Here is a 21375-nt window from a genome sequence, read left to right on the forward strand (position 1 = left end):
ATATATTTCTGAACATGAAATTCTATCATCTTATGACATGTGCCATTTAAGAAGTGTTCTGTCATATTATCAGTACCTCTAAATAGAAGGCAGAATAGGTAACAACGCACAAAAATTCCTTCCATGAGAAGGTAAAGTGCATTAGATGAAAAGACGTAAATACTCCTATGGCTTCTACAAGAAAATGGTAAATCATTATGCATTCTAAATGACAAACACAAGAAAATAAACGTGAAAATGTTTCCCATCATGAACTCCTGGGAAATAACTGCTTAACTGTCACCAAAGCAGTATTTTTTAAGGTGAGATTTTTCTAAATTAGACTACTATTTACCATCTCACATCTCTCCCACAGCCCTGAGAAGCCAAGTTTAATAAGCAATACCCAACTCAAAAGCACTTTTCCCTTTCCCAAGTGATTTTAAAAGATTTAGTTTAGTAACCATTTTTAGATCTCTAGAAGAGGCAGGATAAGGTTTTACAGTGTAGCTGTATTTCATGTCAGAGGCATATCACTTCTTAACTGCGTGATGCAGAAGAGAGCTAGGTAATGTCAGTACTATTATGGATATGCCATTTGCAGCAATATATCATCCCTATTTAAAAATATGTTTTTAATGTTTATTTATTTTTGAAAGAGAGAGAGACAGGTGAAGTGTGAGCGAGGGAGGGGCAGAGAGAGGGAGAAATGGGACTTGAAGCAGGCTCCAGGCCCTGAGCTGTCAGCACAGAGCCCGATGCAGGGCTCAAACTCAAGAACTGTGAGATCATGACCTGAGCCAAAGTCAGACGCTCAACCAACTAAGCCACCCAGGCGCCCTATATCATCCCTATTTATTTCAAAAGGGATTTTTATGCATTTGTGTTTCCTTTAAAAAAAAACAATACAAGCACAAATGGACAAAAAAAATTACCTAAAAAGCAACCACATAAGGAATTGTGAAGGTAACAAATTAAAGACTATCAATCAGATAAAGACCTTATGTAAGAGATTGTGTTCCTTTTTATGGTTTAAATATTGGTTCTTGTGTTCTAGAAAGGGTTGTTTTTATTTCTTGATTTGTTTCACTTTCCCCATCCAAGGGTCAAAAGTTATCAGGAGAGGGGCCCCTGGGTGGCTCAGTCGGTTAAGCGTCCGACTTTGGCTCAGGTCATGATCTCACAGTTCATGAGTTCATGAGTTAGAGCCCCGCATCAGGTTCTGTGCTGACAGCTCAGAGCTGGAGACTGCTTCGGATTCTGTGTCTCCTTCTCTCTCTGCTCCTCCCCTGCTCATGCGGTCTCTCTCCTTCAAAAATAAATAAAAACATTAAAAAAAAATTTTTTTTAAGTTATCAGGAGACAGGTAATTTAAATGGCATATAAATATGGTTACAGAGGCAAGTTAAAAACAAAATCCCTATTTATTACCCAAACTTAAAGAACAGACTAGGAGATGGATGAGATGCATGAACTTAAAAGTCAAATGATCACATCTAGAGAAGGTTAAATATATTTGCCTAGAGGCAAAACACCCTACTGTTACAAGGCCTAATCCTTAGGAAGCTACAGCTCCTCTGGGTGAAAATCATAGCACCTGCCCTAAAACCAAAGAGTCAGACTAATGAATATTAATTAAAGATTTGCTTGGATGTTGACCTTTCCTTTTTGTTTATCTGTGTGCACAGTCTGTTTAAACAGAGCTGAAAATGTTGACTACGCTAATTTGTAAAACAATAAATCCTACACTCTGGCTACTCTGAACCACTTAAACAACAATATGTATTAGAAAATGGTACAAGACACACATTAATCACTTTTAGTCAATCTGGGATCAAACTTAGGTTTAAGGTTTATTATGATTAAGGAAGGAAAGAGATTCTGAAAAAACTCCAAGATATCCATTCTAAGAGTTTATTAAATTTATTAAATTAAAATTAAAATTTTGAGATCAATAAAAAGCAAGAAAGAGTTCCATGCTACCAGAGAAGCTGTTCATAATAGAATTCCCTTGATATTATGATCAATTTGGCAAAAAAGAGTACAGGTAACTGAAAAACTGTCTACACTGAATCTAGGCTATTATTCTTTTAATTCAAGTGTAATTAACATACAGTGTTGTATTAGTTTTAGGTGTACAATATAATGATTCAACAATTCTATACATTAATCCATTGCTCATCAAGTATATTTTTATGTTGCCCATCCCCCTACCCACCACCCCTCTGGCAATCACATTATTCTCTATATTTAAGAGTCTGTTCTGGGCACTTGAGTGGCTCAGTTGGTTAAGAATCGGACTTTGGCTCAGGTCATGGTCTCATGGTTTGTGGGTTCGAGCCCCGTGTTGGGCTCTGTGCTGACAACCCAGAGCCTGGAGCCTGCTTCAGATTCTGTGTCTCCCTCTCTCTCTGCCTCTCCCCTGCTCATGCTTTCTTTCTCAGTCTCCCAAAAATAAATAAATGTTAAAAAAAAAAAAAAAAGAGTCTGTTCCTTGTTTCTTTTTGGTTTGTTCATTTGTTTGGCTCCTTAAATTCCATATATGAGTGAAATCATTGGTATTTGTCTTTCTCTGAGTGATTTATTTTACTTAGCATTATACCTTCTAGGTCCATCCATATTGTTGCAAACTGCAAGATTTCATTCTTTTTTATGGCTGAATATTATTCCATAGTGTATATATACCACATCTTCTTTATCCATTCATCTATAGATGGACACTTAGGTTGCTTCCATATCATGGCTATTGTAAATAATGCTGCAATAAACATAGGGGTGCATGTGTCTTTTCGAATTACTGTTTTCGTTTTCTTTGGGTAAATACCCAATAGGGAATTAATGGATCATATGGTAATTCTATTAACTTTCTGGGGAGCCTCCACACTGTTTTCCACAGTGGCTGCACCAGTGTGCATCCCCACCAACAATGCACAAGATTTCCTTTTTCTCCACATCCTACCAACACTTATTTCTTACATTTTTGATTTTAGCCATTCTGAAGGTATATAGTAATATCTCATTGTAGTTTTATTTTTTTTAATATTATTTTGAGAGACAGAGAGAGAGAGAGAGAGAGAGAGAGAGACAGAGACAGAGACAGAGAGAATCCCAAGTAGGCTCCATGCTGTTAGCATGGAGCTCAATGTGGAGCTCAATCTCACAAACTGTGAGATAACGACCTGAGCCGAAATCAAGAGCTGAAGTTTGACTGAGCCACCCGGGTGCCCCTCTCACTGTGGTTTTAATTCACATTTCTCTAATTAGTGAAGTTGAGCATCTTTTCATGTGTTTGTTGGCCATCTTTTCTTTGTAGAAATGTCTAAGTCCTGTGTCCATTTTTAAATTGGATTGTGTTTTTTGCTGTTGAGTTGTGTAAGTTCTTTATATACTTTGGATATTAACCCCTTATTGGATATATCATTTGCAAATATCTTCTCGCATTTAGTAGGTTCCCTTTTTGTTTTGTTGATGGTTTCCTTTGCTGTCCAGAAGACTTTTATTTAGGTGTAGTCCCCATGGTTTAATTTTGCTTTTGTTTCCCTCACCTGAGGAGACAGATCTAGAAAAATGTTTCCTTCGGTCACAGAAATTACTGCCTGTTTTCTTCCAGGAATTTTATGGTTTCAGGTCTCATATTTAGGTCTTTAATCCATTTTGGGTTTATTTTTGTATAAGAAAGAGGTCATTTCATTCTTTTACATGTAGCTATACAGTTTTCCAACACAAAACCATGGGTTTATTCCTGGACCATCTAATCAGTTCCATTGATCTATGTGCCTATTTTTGCGCCAGTGCCACACTATCTAATTACTACAGCTGTGTAGTATATTTGGAAATATACCTCCAACTTTGTTCTTATTTTTCAAGACTGCTTTGGCTATTCAGGGTCTTTGGTGGTTCCATACATATTTTAGGATTGTTTGTTCTAGTTCTGTGAAAAATGCAGTTGGTATTCTGACAGGGATTACATTAAATCTGTAGATTGCTTTGGGTGGTATGGACATTTTAATAATATGGGTTCTTCCAATCCAAAAGCATGGAATATCTTCCCATGTTTTTGCTGTCCTTAATTTCTTTCATCAGCATTTTATAGTTTCCAGAGTACAAGTATTTCACCTCCTTGGTTAAGTTTATGCCTAGGTATATTATGGTTTGGTACAATTGTAAATGATATTGTCTTAATTTAACTTTCTGCCACTTACTTATTAGTGTATAGAAACAAAACAGATTTCTATATATTAATTTTATATCCTACAATTTTACTGAGTCCATTTATTCTACTAGTTTTTTGGTGGAGTCTTTAGTGTTTTCTATATATAGCATGTCAGTTGCAAACACTCAAAGTTTTACTTCTTCCTAACTCGGATGCCTTTCATTTCTTTTTCTTGTCTGACTGCTGTACCCAGGAAAGTGGAGAGAATGGATATCCTTGTCTTGTTCCTAATCTTAGAGGAAAAGCTTTGTTTTTCACCACTGAGTATGATGTTAGCCACAGGTTTTTCATATACGGCCTTTATGTTGAAGTATGTTCCCTCTAAACCTACTTTGTTGAGAGTTTTTATCAGGAATGGATATTGTATCTTGTCAAATGCTTCTTCTGTATCTACTGAGGTGATCATATGGTTTTTATCCTTTTTCTTGTTAATGTGATGCATTATGTTAATTCATTTGTATTCAGTATTCACAAATACTGAACTATCCTTGCATCCCTGGAAAAATTCCCGCTTGATCAAGATGAATCATTTTTTAATGTATTGTTGGATTCAGTTTGTTAGTAGGTTGTTGAGGATGTCTGCATCTATGTTCATCAGAGATACTGGCCTGTAGTTTTCTTTTTTTGTAGTGTCTTCTTCTGGTTTTGGTATCAGGGTAATGCTGGCCTTATAGAACGAATTTGGAAACTTTCCTTTTTCTTCTATTTTTGGGAATAGTTTAAGAAGAGTAAGTATTAACTATTTGGCAGAATTCACCTGTGAATCCATCTGGTTCTGAATTTTTGTTTGTTGGGAATTTTTTGATTACTGTTTCAATTTCATTGCTAGTAAGGGGTCTGTTTAAATTTTTTATTTCTTCCTCATTCAGTTTTGGAAGGTTACAGGTTTCTAGGAACTAATACATTTCTTCTAGATTGTCTAATTTGTTGGCATATAATTTTTCATACTATTCTCTTCTAATGCTTTTTATTTCTGTGGTGTCAGTTATTTCTCCTTCATTCCTGATTTGAGTCCTTTCTCTTCCTTTTCTTGATGAGTCTGACTGAAGGTTTATCGATTTTATTGATCTTTTCAAACAACCATCTCCTAGTTTCCTGGATCGATTCTTTTTTGGTTGTTGTTTTTTTTTAAGTCTCTATTTCTTTTTGCTCTATCTTTACTATTTCCTTCCTTCTACCAGCTTTGTGCTTTTTTTTTTTTTTTCCTAGCTCCTTTAGGTGTAAGGTTAAGTAGAGATTTTACTTGCTTCCTGAGTTAAGTCTCAGGAAGGTATTGCTATAATTTTCCCTCTTAGAACAGCACTGCTGCATCCAACTCTGTCTAAATGCTCTAATCAAAACAACACAGGGTGACTGAAAGGACAAAAAAAGCAAGAGCCACCTATATGCTGCCCATAAGGGACTCACTTCAGACCTAAAGATGTGCAGCCTGAAAATGAAGGGATGCAAAAACATTTACCATGCAAATGGAAGCAAAAATAAAGATGGGGTAGCCATACTTACAATGGACAAAATAGACATTAAAACAAAGATCATGACAAGAGACAAAAATGGGCACTGCCTAATGATAAAGGAAACTATCCAACAAGAGGATATTACAATTGTAAATATTTATGCACCCAACATGGCAGCACCTAAATACATAAAGCAACTATTAACACACATTAAGGAAGAAACTGACAGTAGTTCAATAACAGCAAGGAACAACACCCTGCTTACATCAGTGGATATATCATCCAGGTAGAAAATCAATCAGGAGCTTTGAATGACACATAGGACCGAATGCTTTTTTTTTAGTATATGAAATTTATTGTCAAACTGGTTTCCATACAACACCCAGACCTCATCCCAAAAGATGCCCTCGTCAATACCCATTACCTCCCCTCCCTCCCACCCCCCATCAACCCTCAGTTTGTTCTCAGTTTTTAAGAGTCTCTTATGCTTTGGCTCTCTCCCACTCTAACCTCTTTTTTAGACTGAATGCTTTTTAACAGATATATGCAGAACATTCCATTCAGAATATACCAAAACAGCAGAATACACATTTTTGTCAAGTGTTCTCCAGAATATATCACGTTAGGCCTAAATTCAAAAAAACTGAAATCATATGCATCTTTTCTGACCACAAGGTATGAAACTAGAAATCAATCACAAGAAAAAAAGCTGGAAAAGAACATAAATACATGGAGGCTAAATAACATGCTCCTAAACAATGAATGGGTTAACCAAGTAATCAAAAAGGAAATCAAAAACAAGGTGACAAATGAAAATGAAAACACAGTTGTTTTCATTTTGCATACCAAAATCTTGGGGATGCAGCAAAAGCTGTTCTAAGAGGGAAGATTATAGCTGTATAGGCCTACCCCAAGAAGCAAGAAAAATCCCAAACCTAACCTTATACCTTAAGGAGCCAGAAAAAGAACAGAGCCCAAAGCCAGTAGAAGGAAGGAATCTAGGCTGCTCTTATAAAACAATCCTGTAAATATTATTTCACTAATAGCTTTATAGCACAAAAGCAGTATCTGCTAACTTTATCCATAAGCTTCTACCAAAGTTACACTAAAGCAATAAGATAGCTAAAGGTACGTATAGTCTTTTTTTCCAAATTTTCAGCCTTGAAAAGATTTCTAGCCTCATCTGGGGACATAAACAACTTTCAAATTTATCAGTTTAGAAGGTCTTCACCAATGGGGCCCCTGGGTGGCTCAGTTGGTTAAGAGCCCACCTCTTGATTTGGGCTCAGGTCATATCTCGCAGTTTTTCGTGAGTTTGGACCCCACATTGGACTCTCTGCTGACAGTGTGGAACCTGCTTGGGATTCTCTCTCTTTCTCCCTCTGTCTCTACCCTCTCCCACTCATGCTTATGTCTCCCACTCATGTCTCTCTCTCAAAAAATAAACTAAAAAGTTAAAAAAAAAAAAGGTCTTCATCATTTTCTAAAGCTGTTATCTTATCTACTTCCCAAATTAGAACACAGAAGAGCCCTTCACCTATTACGTATGTGGTCACTGGTATTCAGATGGAGACCCCAGGGCATTATAGTAAGTTTGCAAAATGCATACCAAGTTCTTTTCTAGGCTATAACAACAGGAGGAAGACCAACTCTGTCTAAAAGAGTTACTTCTCACTCAAAACCTAGTTCACCTGCTTACCTCCCATGATGTATTGGCAAGTGTTTGCGATGGATTCCATGACTTCCTTCCACAAAAGCATTGGGAGGCTTATGGTATACCGAGGCCAAAGATCCAATGTGGCATATTAGCTCATCCAGCAGAGTTGGCTCAATAAGATCTGTCTCCTCAGAGATCAGTGGCTTCTCAGACAAGACTACTTCTTTGGCTGTGACAGGGTCCGTTGAGAGAAGGCGCCAATAAATATAGCCCCGGTCTCGAAGGTCAGGATTATCAGAATCCTAATGAAAGGCAAGGGCAAGAAGGTTTAAATGGAAGTTTTCTCCATACAGAAACCCAACCTGTTAGATTTATATTAAGGCAATGCTGTAGTGATTTATAAAGTTGGCTGTTAAGATATTTAAACTCAACACAGTTTTAATACAGTCATAATTCTGTAATCTCTAATGTTCCAAAGAATTTAAATATAAATCGAGATGGGTTAGTTCTAAGACTAAAATTCAAGGGAAGATGGGAAATGGAAAATAAGAGTTTAATCTGATAGAAATTAACTCCTTGAGACAGCCTTGGAACATCAAAATAATTCTTTAAAAAAAATTTTTTTTAACGTTTATTTTTGAGAGAGTGAGCAAGGGTACATGCGTGTGAGCAGGGGAGGGGCAGAGATAGAGGGGGAGGGAGACACAGAACCCGAAGCAGGCTCCAGGCTCTGAGCTGTCAGCACAGAGCCTGATGCAGGGCTCGGACTCACGAACCATGATATCATGACCTGAGCCAAAGTTGGACACTTAACCGACTGAGCCACTCGGGTGCCTCCCCCAAAAATGTTTTTTAACTGCTATAAACATCAGCAGAATTATTCATGAAATTGATTTTAAAAATATTTCACCCATACCTTCTTTCTTCATTCAAATATTTATTAAGTATCTCCTATGGAGACACTGGCTAGGCCCTGGAAATAAAGAGATAAGACACATAGTGCCTGACTTTAACAAGTCCAGAATACTAATTATTACAATATAGTATGAGAGGTACTACTATCTAAAATAATAAATGACTGTTAAGGAGAGCATGGAACTAAACATTTCCCAAAGGGGTGACCTTTTAATTTAGTGGTCTTGTTTTTTCTGTGGTAGTTTTAAAATAATTTTTATTCATACTCATGGCTAAAAAAAAATTCATCAATGCCACATCACAATTAGAAGTTTGTAACATATCGGAGTGCCTGGGTAGCTGCCAGTTGAGCGTCTGACTCTTGATTTCTGCTCAGGTCATAATCCCAGGGTCATGGGATTGAACCCCCTGTCAGGCTCCCCACTAGGTATGAAGCCTGCTTGGGATTCTCTCTCTCTCTCCCTCTGCCCCTTTCCCCTACTCATGCTTGCTCTCTCAAAAAAAAAAAAAAAAAAGTTTGTAGTACAAAAATAAGTCTCTGGGGCACCTGACTGACTCAGTTGGTACAGCACATGACTCTTGATGATGGGGTTGTGCATTCAAGCCCCACACTAGGTGTGTAAAAACAAAATCTTTAAAAAAATAATTTTTTTGTGTGTCAAGGACAAAATCTTTAAAAATATGTATATATTTTAATAAAAATAAATAAAAATTTTAAATCTCCCCAAACATCCAACCCTTCCCCACTTTACATCCCCAGGATAGCCATTTTAACAGTGTGGTTATGTGTCCTTCCAGAGAGCTCCTAAGCATATATATATCCATTTTATATAAAACCAATTTCACATTATATATACTCCTCTGCAAGGTATTTTCCACACTGGCATATACACCTGCAAACTTCCCCAGTATATACAGCACTGCAACATTATTTACTAGTGCCCTATCAATGGACATTTAGGTTGTTGCCTCTTTCTCTCTCCTTCCTGCCATTCATGCATTCATTTATGTGAACATCACAAAGTAGCGATAAATATCCTGGTATCTACCTCTCAGAGTATGTCTATATGATGGCATTCCAGCTGTTTTAGTGCCACAACAGTAAGTCGCTGTTTCAGTATCTGTATTTAAAATACACATACAAAAATATTTTCTTCAAAACTAGGCCAATTTGAGGGCTTCCACGTGAGTTTCTAAGTAAGCAGATAAATTGGTTCATGAGTTAGCCACTTAAGGCACTTAACACCCTGCTTAATAAATACTAGCAGTGACCCAATGGTTTTGACTACATGGTTTCCTATGGTTATTCTTAGTCATGTATTGTTTAACTTGTGCCACAGTAGACCACTGGTTAAAAACAAGAAAGCGTAAGGGTGTGCCCCTGGGTGGCTCAGCTGGTTAATGAGCGTCCGACTTTGGGTCAGGGTCAGGTCATGATCTCATGGTTCTTGAGTTTGAGCCCCACACTAGCCTCTGTGCTAATAGCTCAGAGCCTGGAGTCTGCTTCAGATTCTGTGTCTCCCTCTCTCTGCCCCTCCCCGCCCACTCACTCTCAAACAAATAAAAACTTTAAAAAGCATAAGGAACACTGCAATACGGCAAGTTAGTTAACAGAATATCAAAATGGTAAATATAACTCAAGAGAATATTGATCACATTCATAGGTTGTGTTACATAGCATATAAAAATGTTTGTAGTGTTTGAAATGCCAGGGTTAAAAAAGGGAAACAGTGATAATATTCAATTTACATAAGTTGTTTTGTTTTTGAGAAGTCCAGTAATTGGTTTATAAATAGGCTGAGATCTCCTTACTTATTTTACTTGGAAACAAAGTTTGAACATCACAAAACATAAGTAAGTTGACTTTTTTTAATGTTTATTTTTAAGAGAGAGTGCCCACACGCACATGAGCTGGGGAGGGGCAGAGAAATAGAAGATCCAAAGCAGGCTCCCCACTGACAGCAGAGAGCCTGATGTGAGGCTTAACGCACGAACCGAACTGAGAGATCATGACTTGAGCTGAAGTCTGACGCTTTAACTGACTGAGCCACCCAGGCACCCGAAACAAGTTGATTTTTTAAAAGAATAGACTACCAGTTTTTTGACGTATCAGGTCAGGAAAGCAATCCCCACCCCAGCTTTTGTTGATACATAAAAGTTAAATCTTAATTTATATATTCAATCCCCAAAGCACACCATTTAAAATTTGTATACTAATTATGCTTTTTATTATACACAATTAAAATGAATACTGCACATCACTTGCCCAGGAAAATTCAGTCTTCTGTCTTCATAGATTAGTAATATTGTTGAGGTATTAAACAATAATACAATTTAATAATGTATGGATGAAAACTACTTTTTACTTCAAATTATTTCTCTCTTCCATTATGTACATACTTAACCAAATACAAAATTAATTAATTAATTCCTGTGGGGATTCACAAAACTATGTACATCTATGATAGAAGTTTGGAGTCCCCCTATACTCCACAAATTCAAAACACGGCAATAAGGCAAAATGCTGCATACAGAATCCCTGAATTAAAGGGTATATGCACCGTAAATCTTTATAGACACACACTTTAAAAATATGGTCCTATGAGAAATGAGTGCAAATTTTCCAAAGCCTGAAGCTAAAGAACAGGCAAGGATCTTCACTGTTCGAATGTTGCTATTCTGAGGGCTGATTTGTTAGGCTTACTGTAAGCTGGTCAACACTGCCTCACTATTTATATGGAGGCCACAATAAATCAGGCCCAGTCAAGACATGTGACATAAAAATCAAAACTTTTTATGATTTTAAGGTGCCATTCCCTGTTTGGTGATTCGGAAAATTTGGTTTTGGACCTGCTTTTCTGTTAGCCCCCCTAGTTCCTGGCCAGGATCTGGGAAAATAGTACATTTCTTTCTTTTTTTTTTTTTTTTTTAGTCATCTTTATTGAGATAAAACTGACATATAACATTGTTTAAATTTCAGGGGCGCCTGGGTGGCGCAGTCGGTTAAGCGTCCGACTTCAGCCAGGTCACGATCTCGCGGTCCGTGAGTTCGAGCCCCGCGTCAGGCTCTGGGCTGATGGCTCGGAGCCTGGAGCCTGTTTCCGATTCTGTGTCTCCCTCTCTCTCTGCCCCTCCCCCGTTCATGCTCTGTCTCTCTCTGTCCCAAAAATAAATAAAAAAATAAAAAATAAATAAATTTCAGATATACAATATGTTGTTTGGTATGCTTATATATTGCAAAATAATTACTGGTGTAGCATTAACTAATATATTCATCATGTCACTTAATTACCATTTCTTTCTTGTAGTGAGAACATTTAGGATCTATTCTTTTAGCAACTTTCAAGTATATAACACAGTAGTAACTATAATCATTATGATGAGCATTAGATCCCTAGAACTTATCCATCTTCTAACTGGAGGCTTGTATCCTTGACCACTATCTCCCCATTCTCCATCACCCCCCAGCTCCTGGTAACCACCATCCTACTCTGTTTCTATGAATTTGGCATTTTTATGTTGCACGTATAAGTGAAACCAACAGTATTGGCTTTCTTTACCTGACTTATCTTCCTTAGCATAGTGCCTGTGGGGTCCATCCATGTTGTTGCAAACCATAGGATTTCCTTCTTTCTCATGGCAGAGTAACATTCTATTGTGTGTGTGAGTATGTATGTGTGAATACCACATTTTTTATTACCAGGAGTATGACTGTTTTTTTTTTTTTAATGTTTGTTTATTTTTGAGAGACAGAGACAGAGACAAAGCATGAGTGGGGGAGGGGCAGAGAGAGAGGGAGACAACAATCTGAAGCCAGCTCCAGGCTCTGAGCTGTAAATACAGAGCCTGATGCGGGACTCAAACTCATGAACCGTGAGATCATGACCTGACCCAAAGTTGGATGCTTAACTGACTGAGCCACCCAGGTGCCCCAGAAAAATAGTACATTTCTAAAAATTTAAGAGCTTCCAAAATAATTCTTACCAGGCATGCTCTAAAACAGTAAACTGTACTATGCATCAACATTGTAACATACCAGGAAAGTCATTCAGTAGCAGATTCTAGGGCCACATCACAGAAATTTTCATTATGTCAGGATCAGGCCCAGGAATTTACATTTCCAGCAAGCAGCACCGGTGATTTTTTTTTTTTTCTTTCAACTTTTTTTTTTTTTTTTTTTTTTTTTTTTGGGACAGAGAGAGACATAGCATGAACGGGGGAGGGGCAGAGAGAGAGGGAGACACAGAATCGGAAACAGGCTCCAGGCTCTGAGCCATCAGCCCAGAGCCTGACGCGGGGCTCGAACTCACAGACCGCGAGATCGTGACCTGGCTGAAGTCGGATGCTTAACCGACTGCGCCACCCATGCGCCCCACAGCACCGGTGATTTTGATGATGGTGTTCTCTAGCTCATAGCGAAGTCTTCATCTTAATTTTTCTTGAATATACTATACAGGGTAATTATTAAAGTCTGGACACTTCTGTGTGTATTCTTAACTGATTGCTCTATAACTACCAAAGCAGAGAAGACAAACCTTTGAAATGAAGCCTTGGATTCTAGGGTTCATTTTCTTTTCCTGTAATAATATTTCTAATTAACCACCATTTTATTTAAAGTTAGAAGCACAGAGGCACCTGGGTGGCTCAGTCAATTGAGAGGCTGACTTCGGCCGGCTTCGGATCTCATCGTTCTTGAGTTCGAGCCCCACATCGGGCTCTGTGCTAACAGCTCAGAGCCTGGAGCCTGTTTCGAATTCTGTGTTTCCCTCTCTCTGCTCCCTCCCCACTTGCACTCTGCCTCTCTCTCTCTCAAAAATTAACATAAAAAATGTTTTTATTTAATAAAAATAAAGTTAGAAGCATAAATATTTCACATTACTTCACTGAATTATCAGCACAGGTTAAAAAACACACACACAAAAGAACCCAGTATTAATTAACTCTATTGTTGAAATGGGAAAGGAACAGTATTAAAAAGAAATTTGCTCAGGCACGTCTCGAACCAGGGATGTAGCAGAAATAGAACTCCCATCACCCAATTCAAATGAACACAACTTAGGGATGCTTGGGTGGCTCAGTTGTTTAAGCATCTGACTTCGGCTCAGATCATGATCTCATGTTTTGTGAGTTCAATCCCAGCATCAGGCTCTGCACTAGAAGTGCAGAGCCTGCCTAGGATTCTCTCTCACCCCCTCTGTCTCTGTCCCTCCCGGACTCAGGCTTTGTCCTTCTCTCAAAATAAATCAACTTAGGGGCGCCTGGGTGGCGCAGTCGGTTAAGTGTCCGACTTCAGCCAGGTCACGATCTCGCGGTCCGTGAGTTCGAGCCCCGCGTCAGGCTCTGGGCTGATGGCTCGGAGCCTGGAGCCTGTTTCCGATTCTGTGTCTCCCTCTCTCTCTGCCCCTCCCCCGTTCATGCTCTGTCTCTCTCTGTCCCAAAAATAAATAAAAAACGTTGAAAAAAAAATTAAAAAAAAAAAAAATAATAAATAAATCAACTTAAAAAAAATTAAAAATAAATAAACTTAATTAACACAACTTAGCAGATCACTCTGCCCTCAACTGAAATTGGTACCTAATAAGTTATTAGGTTCCTAATATTGGTACCTAACAAGTTATTAGGTTCTTATTTCACAAACTTGGAGGGTAGGGGTGGAGGGCACAAAACAGAGAAAAAAACTTCCAGTGGAAAAGACTTATATACCAATGTGCTGTTCTTTTATGCTAACTCCTCAGATCTCATTAACTGGACAGAAAAGGGTTGGCTAGAAAAACTGCTTAATGATTATTTACAACCAAATATGAAATAATCACCTACAATGATCTTAAAACCACTAAGTTCACTTGCATGTACTGGCTTATGCACAATAGTGCTTCAGAGAGGTAAAGCGAGGAGTACGCAGTCTCAAAGTCATCCCTGACCTTCAGGCTAGAGAAGCAGCACAGCATGATAGATAAGAGCAAAGACTCTGGAGCCAGGCTACCTGGGTTTGACTCCTCACTCTGCCACATACTTAACTGGGCCTATGTCTCAGTTTCCTCATCTATAAAATAGGAATAATAACAGTATCAACCATTACTGAGATTAAATTAATGTGTAAAGTCCTTACAAGAATGCCTGGTACATAGTAAGCACAACAAAAATGGTTATTATTAAAGATTTTATACTAGTCCTTGTACAAAAAGTCTCAATCAGGAATATCTGATGGTCTACTTATACCCTGCCCTAGTCCCAGAAAAGGACTTAGCAAAGCTTCCAAAAATGCATCCAGGACTAGAGAGCATAAATCAGAACTAGAAACAGAAAAATGCATGCCACAATGACCTACACATTTTCTACAAGAGATCCTTAAATTTGACTCTAAAGTTTCCAACTCATATGAACACGAAATCTAGTTACATAAGCCATTCAGAGGGTCAGTTAACTACATACCTACCAATGCTTAGGAGAATCCAAAACTGGTTAGGAATTTGTTTGATGGAACCTCATAAAGAAAAAAAAACATATAATGGAATAACAAATGACTTTGACAACAGATCCAAATAGGATAGTTTCTCATGACAACCCTACTATTAGATGAATGTATCGGTATAATTTAGTAAATGTAACTTAATTAAGGGTCAGGTACAATGCAGTCTAGATACCCAGCTCTCTACCAGTCTGGCTTGATTCAGTGGCAAATTTTATCTGTAAGAACAGAGAGTCCTTGTATTATTTAAGCAATCCTCCCTAAACATTTTATCTCAGGCAAATTTTGATAAATAACAGGAGATAATCTGACAAGAATCCAAAATACAGCTCTCTTGTGACGCCTTTGAAATACAGACCCATAGGCCTTCAACAGACAATGGAGATGGAGATAGGGTTGAGAACCGGTGACTACAATGGAACCTACCAAGGACACTTGCTTGATTTTAAGACTATCCCTATCTAGAGATAAGCAGAGAGAGAGCAAGGCCCAAATTCTCTTTAGAAACTTGTTGTAAATCCACCTTAACACAGATACAAGTGGGTGATCAAGGGTCTACACTAAGAAGTCTAGAAGGCTCGGGCACTGGGGTGGCTTTGTTGGCTAAGTGGCTGACTTTGGCTCAGATGCTTATTTATTTATAAATTGCTTATTTATTTATTTATAAATTGCTTATTTATTAAATCCTTTATATTCATTTCCACCAAGAGATCCTTGAGTTATAGCCCTGCATCGGGCTCTGTGCTGACACCTTAGAGCCTGGAGCCTGCTTTAGCTTCTGTGTTTCCCTCTCTCTCTTTCTGTCTGCCCCTCTCCCATTCACGCTTTTTATTTCTCTCTCTCAAAAATAAAGATTAAAAAATTAAAAAAAAAAAAAGCCTAGAATGCTCAATTCAATACAGGAATTAAATAACCACTGCCTTGATGGTTATAGAAATTGCTTTGCTTCAGGCAAAGGAAGATGTTTAAAAGGGAATTTTTTTTTAAAGAAACATTTCAAAGAATGCTTACAGATATATATTAAAAGATGTAAAATTAATAATAGGAAAGATAACAGATAAAAGTACTATGAAAAGATTTCAAATTTTGATTATCTACCACTATACAGAGATGAATAAGAAAAATGGTAAACTGAGTATCTAAATCTGATTCCATGTGTCAACACACACCTGAACTTCTGACAGCCTGCTATAGCCAGCCAGTTCTCAAATTCAATTAAGAACATAACGAAATTATGATGAATTGATGATTGCTATACTAGTTACACTAGATAAAATAATTGTTTTGATTTCTGTGGACCTAAAATGGTGACAATACATCTGTGGCCTCCAGTTGCCACATTTCTGAAATCAAACTCATCCTAGGGAGGACCAAAAATATCGAATAATTAAGGAGGCAGCATAAGCACTTTGAAATTACTTAAAGAGAAAGGCAACCAATTCTAGAAGGTAGAAAGAACAATATCGGAGACCTTTGTTGAGGCATTTACCAATATTAAATCATTGTACTTTCATTTAGAAGGTGAAATTAAGTCACCCAGAAGGAGTGACACTTAAGTGAGTCACCCAGTACTGTGAGACTCGATGTCATTTTCACACTGTAGGTCATTCATTAAAAGTAAAATATCTAAGTTAAGCCCATCTAAGTTCAACAGAAACTGGAGCCAGTTCATTTAAAAGGCACCGAACTATATTCGATGTTATATGTATAAGAGGCACTATTTTTATATTTTAACAGGATCTAAAGACTGCGCCCTTTCCAATTAAAATCTTCCCAAATGAGGGGTGCCACACTGGCTTAGTCAGTGGGGCATGTGACTCTTGACCTTGGGGTTGTGAGTTCAAGCCCCAACTTGGGCATAGGGCCTACTTAAAATAATAACTGAATAAATAAGTAAAAATAAATAAACAAATCCCCCCAAATTGAATCTTCTCAGAGTTTCATGATTTCCTCAATATAAAAGCAGACAAATCAAACCCATGCTTTTTCTAGATTTCATACCTGTGTTGCCAAACTCAAGACTTGCTGTACCAGCTCCTGTGTTTCTGATGGTTTCTTGAGAAACAGCTTCACTATGGCAGTAAGCAGAGTGAGCTGCACCTATGGGGATGTAATTTAACAGAGAAAGTGAAAGGCATTTACATTACTCCCTACCATTATTTCCAAAGTAGTGCTTACCCATCTACGAATTACTACCTGGTCTTTCTAAGCCTGGGTGCCTCAGCCAGTGGAGCATCAGACTCTTGGTTTTGGCTCAGGTCATGATCTCAAGGTTTGTGAATTTGAGCCCAGCATTGGACTCCACACTGGCAGTACAGAGCCTACTTGGGGTTCTCTTTTTCCCTCTCTCTCTCTGCCCCTCTCCCTGCTCATTCTCTCTCTCTCTCAAAAATAAATTAATTAAAAAAACAACAACCCAAACTCACTAGCCTCTTGTCCCTAAATTGCATTTTTGGCACAAAAAATTGCTTATTTATTAAATCCTTTATATTCATTTCCACCAAAAGATACAACTTGGGGAGAAATTAGGGAATTATCTGTCATACTAGGGCAAGAGCCAAAAAACAGTAAAACTATGCCAGATCACAGCTAATTAAAAATGGGCTGCTGAAGGGTGCCACGGTGGCTCAGTTGGTTAAGCTCTGGTCATGATCTTGTGGTCCATGAGTTGGAGCCCCGCATCAGGCTCTGTGCTGCCAGCTCAGAGCCTGGAGCCTGCTTCAGACTGTCTCCCCATCTCTCTGCCCCTCCCTCACTCACACTGTTTCTCTCTCTCAAAAATAAATAAACATTAAAAAAAATTTTTTTTAATGTAAAAAAAAAATATGGGCTGCTGAACCATACACAAAGCTATAGGCTTGTATGTGTTCCTTGTAAAGGTCTATTAAAATTACTATGGTGGATTACATACATGACCTTCAATTTGCAATGAGTGCAAATGCCAGGGGAAAAGGGTTTTATAATTTATCTGCTTCTCTGTGCCCACAGTTCCAAGGTCAGGTCTCTCCATTTTGGTAGAGGAGAGACAGAAGATGGGAAGAAATCTAGCTATCCAGAGAATCTTTTCAAACTGCACATGCCAGCCCTCACCCCAGCTCTAAGCGAAAACACCTGCTGGAATGAGCCACAACCATTATGAACAGGAATAGGTCATCATCTTCCGGTGACAGAAAATTAAAAAGTGCTAATTACTGCTCTCAGCCATTAGTTGTTAAAGTGTGGTTCTGGACCACTAGCAGCAGCAGCACCCTGAACCTGGTAAGAAATGAGAATGCTTAAGCCCATCTCAGACCCACTGAGTCAGAAACTCCAAGGGTGGGGCCAGCAACCTAACCTGTGCTTTAACAAACTCTAGGTTCACTAAAGTTTGAGAACCACTGGTCTAAGGCAGATTTGCTCCATAAGAAATCAGCACAATTGAAAAGGTCACCAATTCTCAACACACACACACACACACACACACACACACACACACACACACACACACACGTAAGTGCTCAACCTTTACTTTCCCTGAAAATTTCCCCAAAAGATCTGACACAGGACACAGGTGAGAACTTACCTGGGTGCTTTCATCATGAAAACCTTCCAGGAAGCTCTCCAGTAACTCATCTGCATTGTCAATTCTCTCAGCATATTCTCCCACAATCCAAATCATAGCTGCTCGAGCATCTGGTTCATCCAGCGAGTCTAAGTTCTCACAAAGAGTGGCAATGATGCTTTCATACCTGATGTAGCAAAATCAACTATAGTTATTGAGGGCACAACTGAGAAGTGTATTTAACAATGAAGGCTAAAAAAAAAAATGACCAACAAGGTACCCTAAACCAAACCACCAAACTATAAAGGCTTTTGGTTAAGAGAATGCACAGGCTCGGGCGCCTAGGTGGCTCAGTCGGTTAAGCATCTGACTTCAGATCAGGTCATGATCTCACGGTTTGTGAGTTCGAGCCCTGCGTCGGGCTCTGTGCTGAGCCTGGAGCCTGCTTCAGATTCTGTCTCCCTCTCTCTCTGTCTCTCAAAAATGAACATTAAAAAAATTTTAAATAAACAAAAGTTGTTTTTCATAAGGTATCCATTTTAATAGGATTTTTAACAAAATATCCTATTATGACCAGTTACATTACAAAGAATAATTTATACCTAGCCAATTTCAAAGTGCCTTACACATTTCCTATATGGTTGGAAGAAGAGGGTAGAAGTATTTGTACATACTTGTTGGGGTATTTCCGAAAGATGTCCCTGATGACAACAATTGCCTCTTGGACCACATAATTTACTTTGGTCTGGATGAGATCAAGCAATGTGCTCACACAGCGCTCTGCAGATTGCTATGAAGAGGAACACAATAAATGACAAGTCAGACGATCTCTCCAATAATGCAACCTCAATATAAAAATAGCTTTGTGACATACATGTGCACCAACTAAGCTAAACTAAAAGATCAGGCACCTAATTTGACCAAGCTACACTACAGGCTAGGCTATCTGATGGAGATACACAGAATTTCCAGATAAACCCCAAATTTTATTCATTGCAAAAATATACTTGACAAATGAGTTGGATCAAATGATAGTTGTATCATCTTGGATAGCCACGAGAATAGAAATGAGAAGAAAGAATATGTCAAGGTAGGAGGAAAGAATAAGCCAAGGTAGATTTTTATCTGGAATTCATGGCTTTAAACCTCTTGAAATGAGGGGTGCCTGGCTGGCTCAGCTAGAGGAGGAGCATGCAACTCTTGATCTCAGGGTAATGAGTTCAAGGCCCATGCTGAGTGTACAGATTACTTAAAATTAAAATCAACCAATAAAACAAACTTCCTGAAATGAAACTGCCAAATTGCATATGTGCATATAAGCATATTTTCCAGGGAGAGGATTCATAGCTTTCATTATATTTTCCAAGTTATCTGTGGCTCAAAAAACTCTTAAGGAAAATTTGCGATCTTTTGAACTATCTAACTGAAAGTCTATGGCCTCAGTAAACTGCAATTTTCCACAGCCTTTAGTTCATTTATAAAATAGAATTGGATCTATTAACCTTTTATTAATGAAGGGAATATGGGAGAATACAAGTGATAAAACTAATGTACTAAAACTCTAGCTCATAGTTTTTAAAATTTTTTTAGCGTTTATTTATTTTTTGATAGAGACAGAGCATGAGTGGGGGAGGGTCAGAGAGAGAGGGAGACACGGAATCCGAAGCAGGCTCCAGGCTCTGAACTGACAGCACAGAGCCCGACGTGGGGCTCGAACCCACAAACTGTGAGATCATGACCTGAGCTGAAGCTGGACGCTTAACGTGCTGAGCCACCCAGGCGTCCCTAGGTCATAGTTTTTAAAAAGGGAAAGGTTTCGGACAAGAGACCCTAAAAATCAAAGCCTAAAATTTATCATATCTCATGATGCACTCTGATGGGTCACTCCATTAGATGCCTCTTGATAAGATGCAATAGAAAGTACACAGCATCAAAGGAGATACTTTTGCCTAACACTGAACATGAACATTACCAACCCTCTAGATTTAATTATTTATAGGGGATGACAGAATGAGATAAACAACATCACTAAACTACACCAGCAAAATCCAGACTCTGGAAAACTGTATAAACCTAATGATATAATCACTTCAATATATGGCACCTCAAGGAAGTAAGACTTAAGAAACATAGTAACCAAATGCAACATGTGAATCTTCTTTAGATTTTGATTTGAACAAGCCAACTATAAAAAGACAACTAGGGAAAATTGAACATGTTCTGGGTATTCAATGAGATAAAGGATTATTGTTAGTTGTTGGGTATAGTAATGGTATCATGACAATGTATTTTTTTAGGGACATACTCTATTAGATATACACATTAGACTACTTTTGTAAGATCATATCTGGGATCTATATTAAAATACAATAGTACTTGGGGCACCTGGGTGGCTCAGTCGGTTGGGCATCCGACTTTGGCTCAGCTTCGTGATCTTTGGGACTCAGCCCCATGGTGGGCTCTGTGCTGACAGCTCAGAGCCTGGATCCTGCTTTGGATTCTGTGTCTCCCTCTCTCTCGGTTCCTCCTCCACTCGCAATCTGTCTCTCTCTCAAAAATAAAGAAAGAATAAAAAAATTAAAAAAAAAAATACAGTAGCACTGGGGCACCTGAGTGGCTCAGTTGGTTAGGGGCCTCTTTATTTTATTATTATTATTATTATTATTTTTAATGTTTATTTTTGAGAGAGAGAAACAGAGCACGAGTGGGGGAGGAGCGCAGGGGGAGGAAGACAGGGTCTGAAGCAGGCTCCAGGTTCCGAGCTGTCAGCACACAGCCTGACGCAGAGCTCAAACCCACGAACCACAATATCATGACCTGAGCCCAAGTTGGACGCTCAGCCGACTGAGCCACCCAGGTGCCCCAGGTGTCTGACTCTTGATCTCAGCTCAGGTCATGATCTCAGGGTTGTGAGTTCAAGGTTGGGCTCTGTGTTGGGCGTGAAGCCTACTTAAAAAACAAAAATACAATAGCACTTCATTCCCTTGAAGAATAAGGGAGAAGATAAAAACAGCAACATGTTGATACTTGTTCAAAATGGATGATGTGTACATGACAGCTCATTAATCAATTTCACTTTAGTGTATGCCTGAAAACTTTGGAATATAATCTTTTAAAGGTACGAAGTTAAACCACTCCAAGCAATTT

General features: G+C 38.4%; 1 protein-coding gene across 4 annotated transcripts in view; it reads right to left on the reverse strand.

Annotated features, from left to right (window-relative positions):
• AP2B1 (adaptor related protein complex 2 subunit beta 1) overlaps positions 1–21375 on the reverse strand; it is a 125283-nt gene that overhangs the window by 61867 nt on the left and 42041 nt on the right. For all 4 annotated transcript variants that reach the window (XM_058704307.1, XM_058704305.1, XM_058704306.1 and 1 more), the window contains 4 exons: positions 18903–19018; positions 18250–18415; positions 16689–16787; positions 7346–7605 (listed from right to left, as the gene is read on the reverse strand). In XM_058704307.1, the coding sequence (XP_058560290.1) occupies positions 7346–7605; positions 16689–16787; positions 18250–18415; positions 18903–19018 (641 nt within the window). The remainder of the gene's footprint in view (positions 1–7345; positions 7606–16688; positions 16788–18249; positions 18416–18902; positions 19019–21375) is intronic.

Source organism: Neofelis nebulosa, chromosome 16 (genome assembly GCF_028018385.1).
Source record: "Neofelis nebulosa isolate mNeoNeb1 chromosome 16, mNeoNeb1.pri, whole genome shotgun sequence".
NCBI lineage: Eukaryota > Metazoa > Chordata > Mammalia > Carnivora > Felidae > Neofelis > Neofelis nebulosa.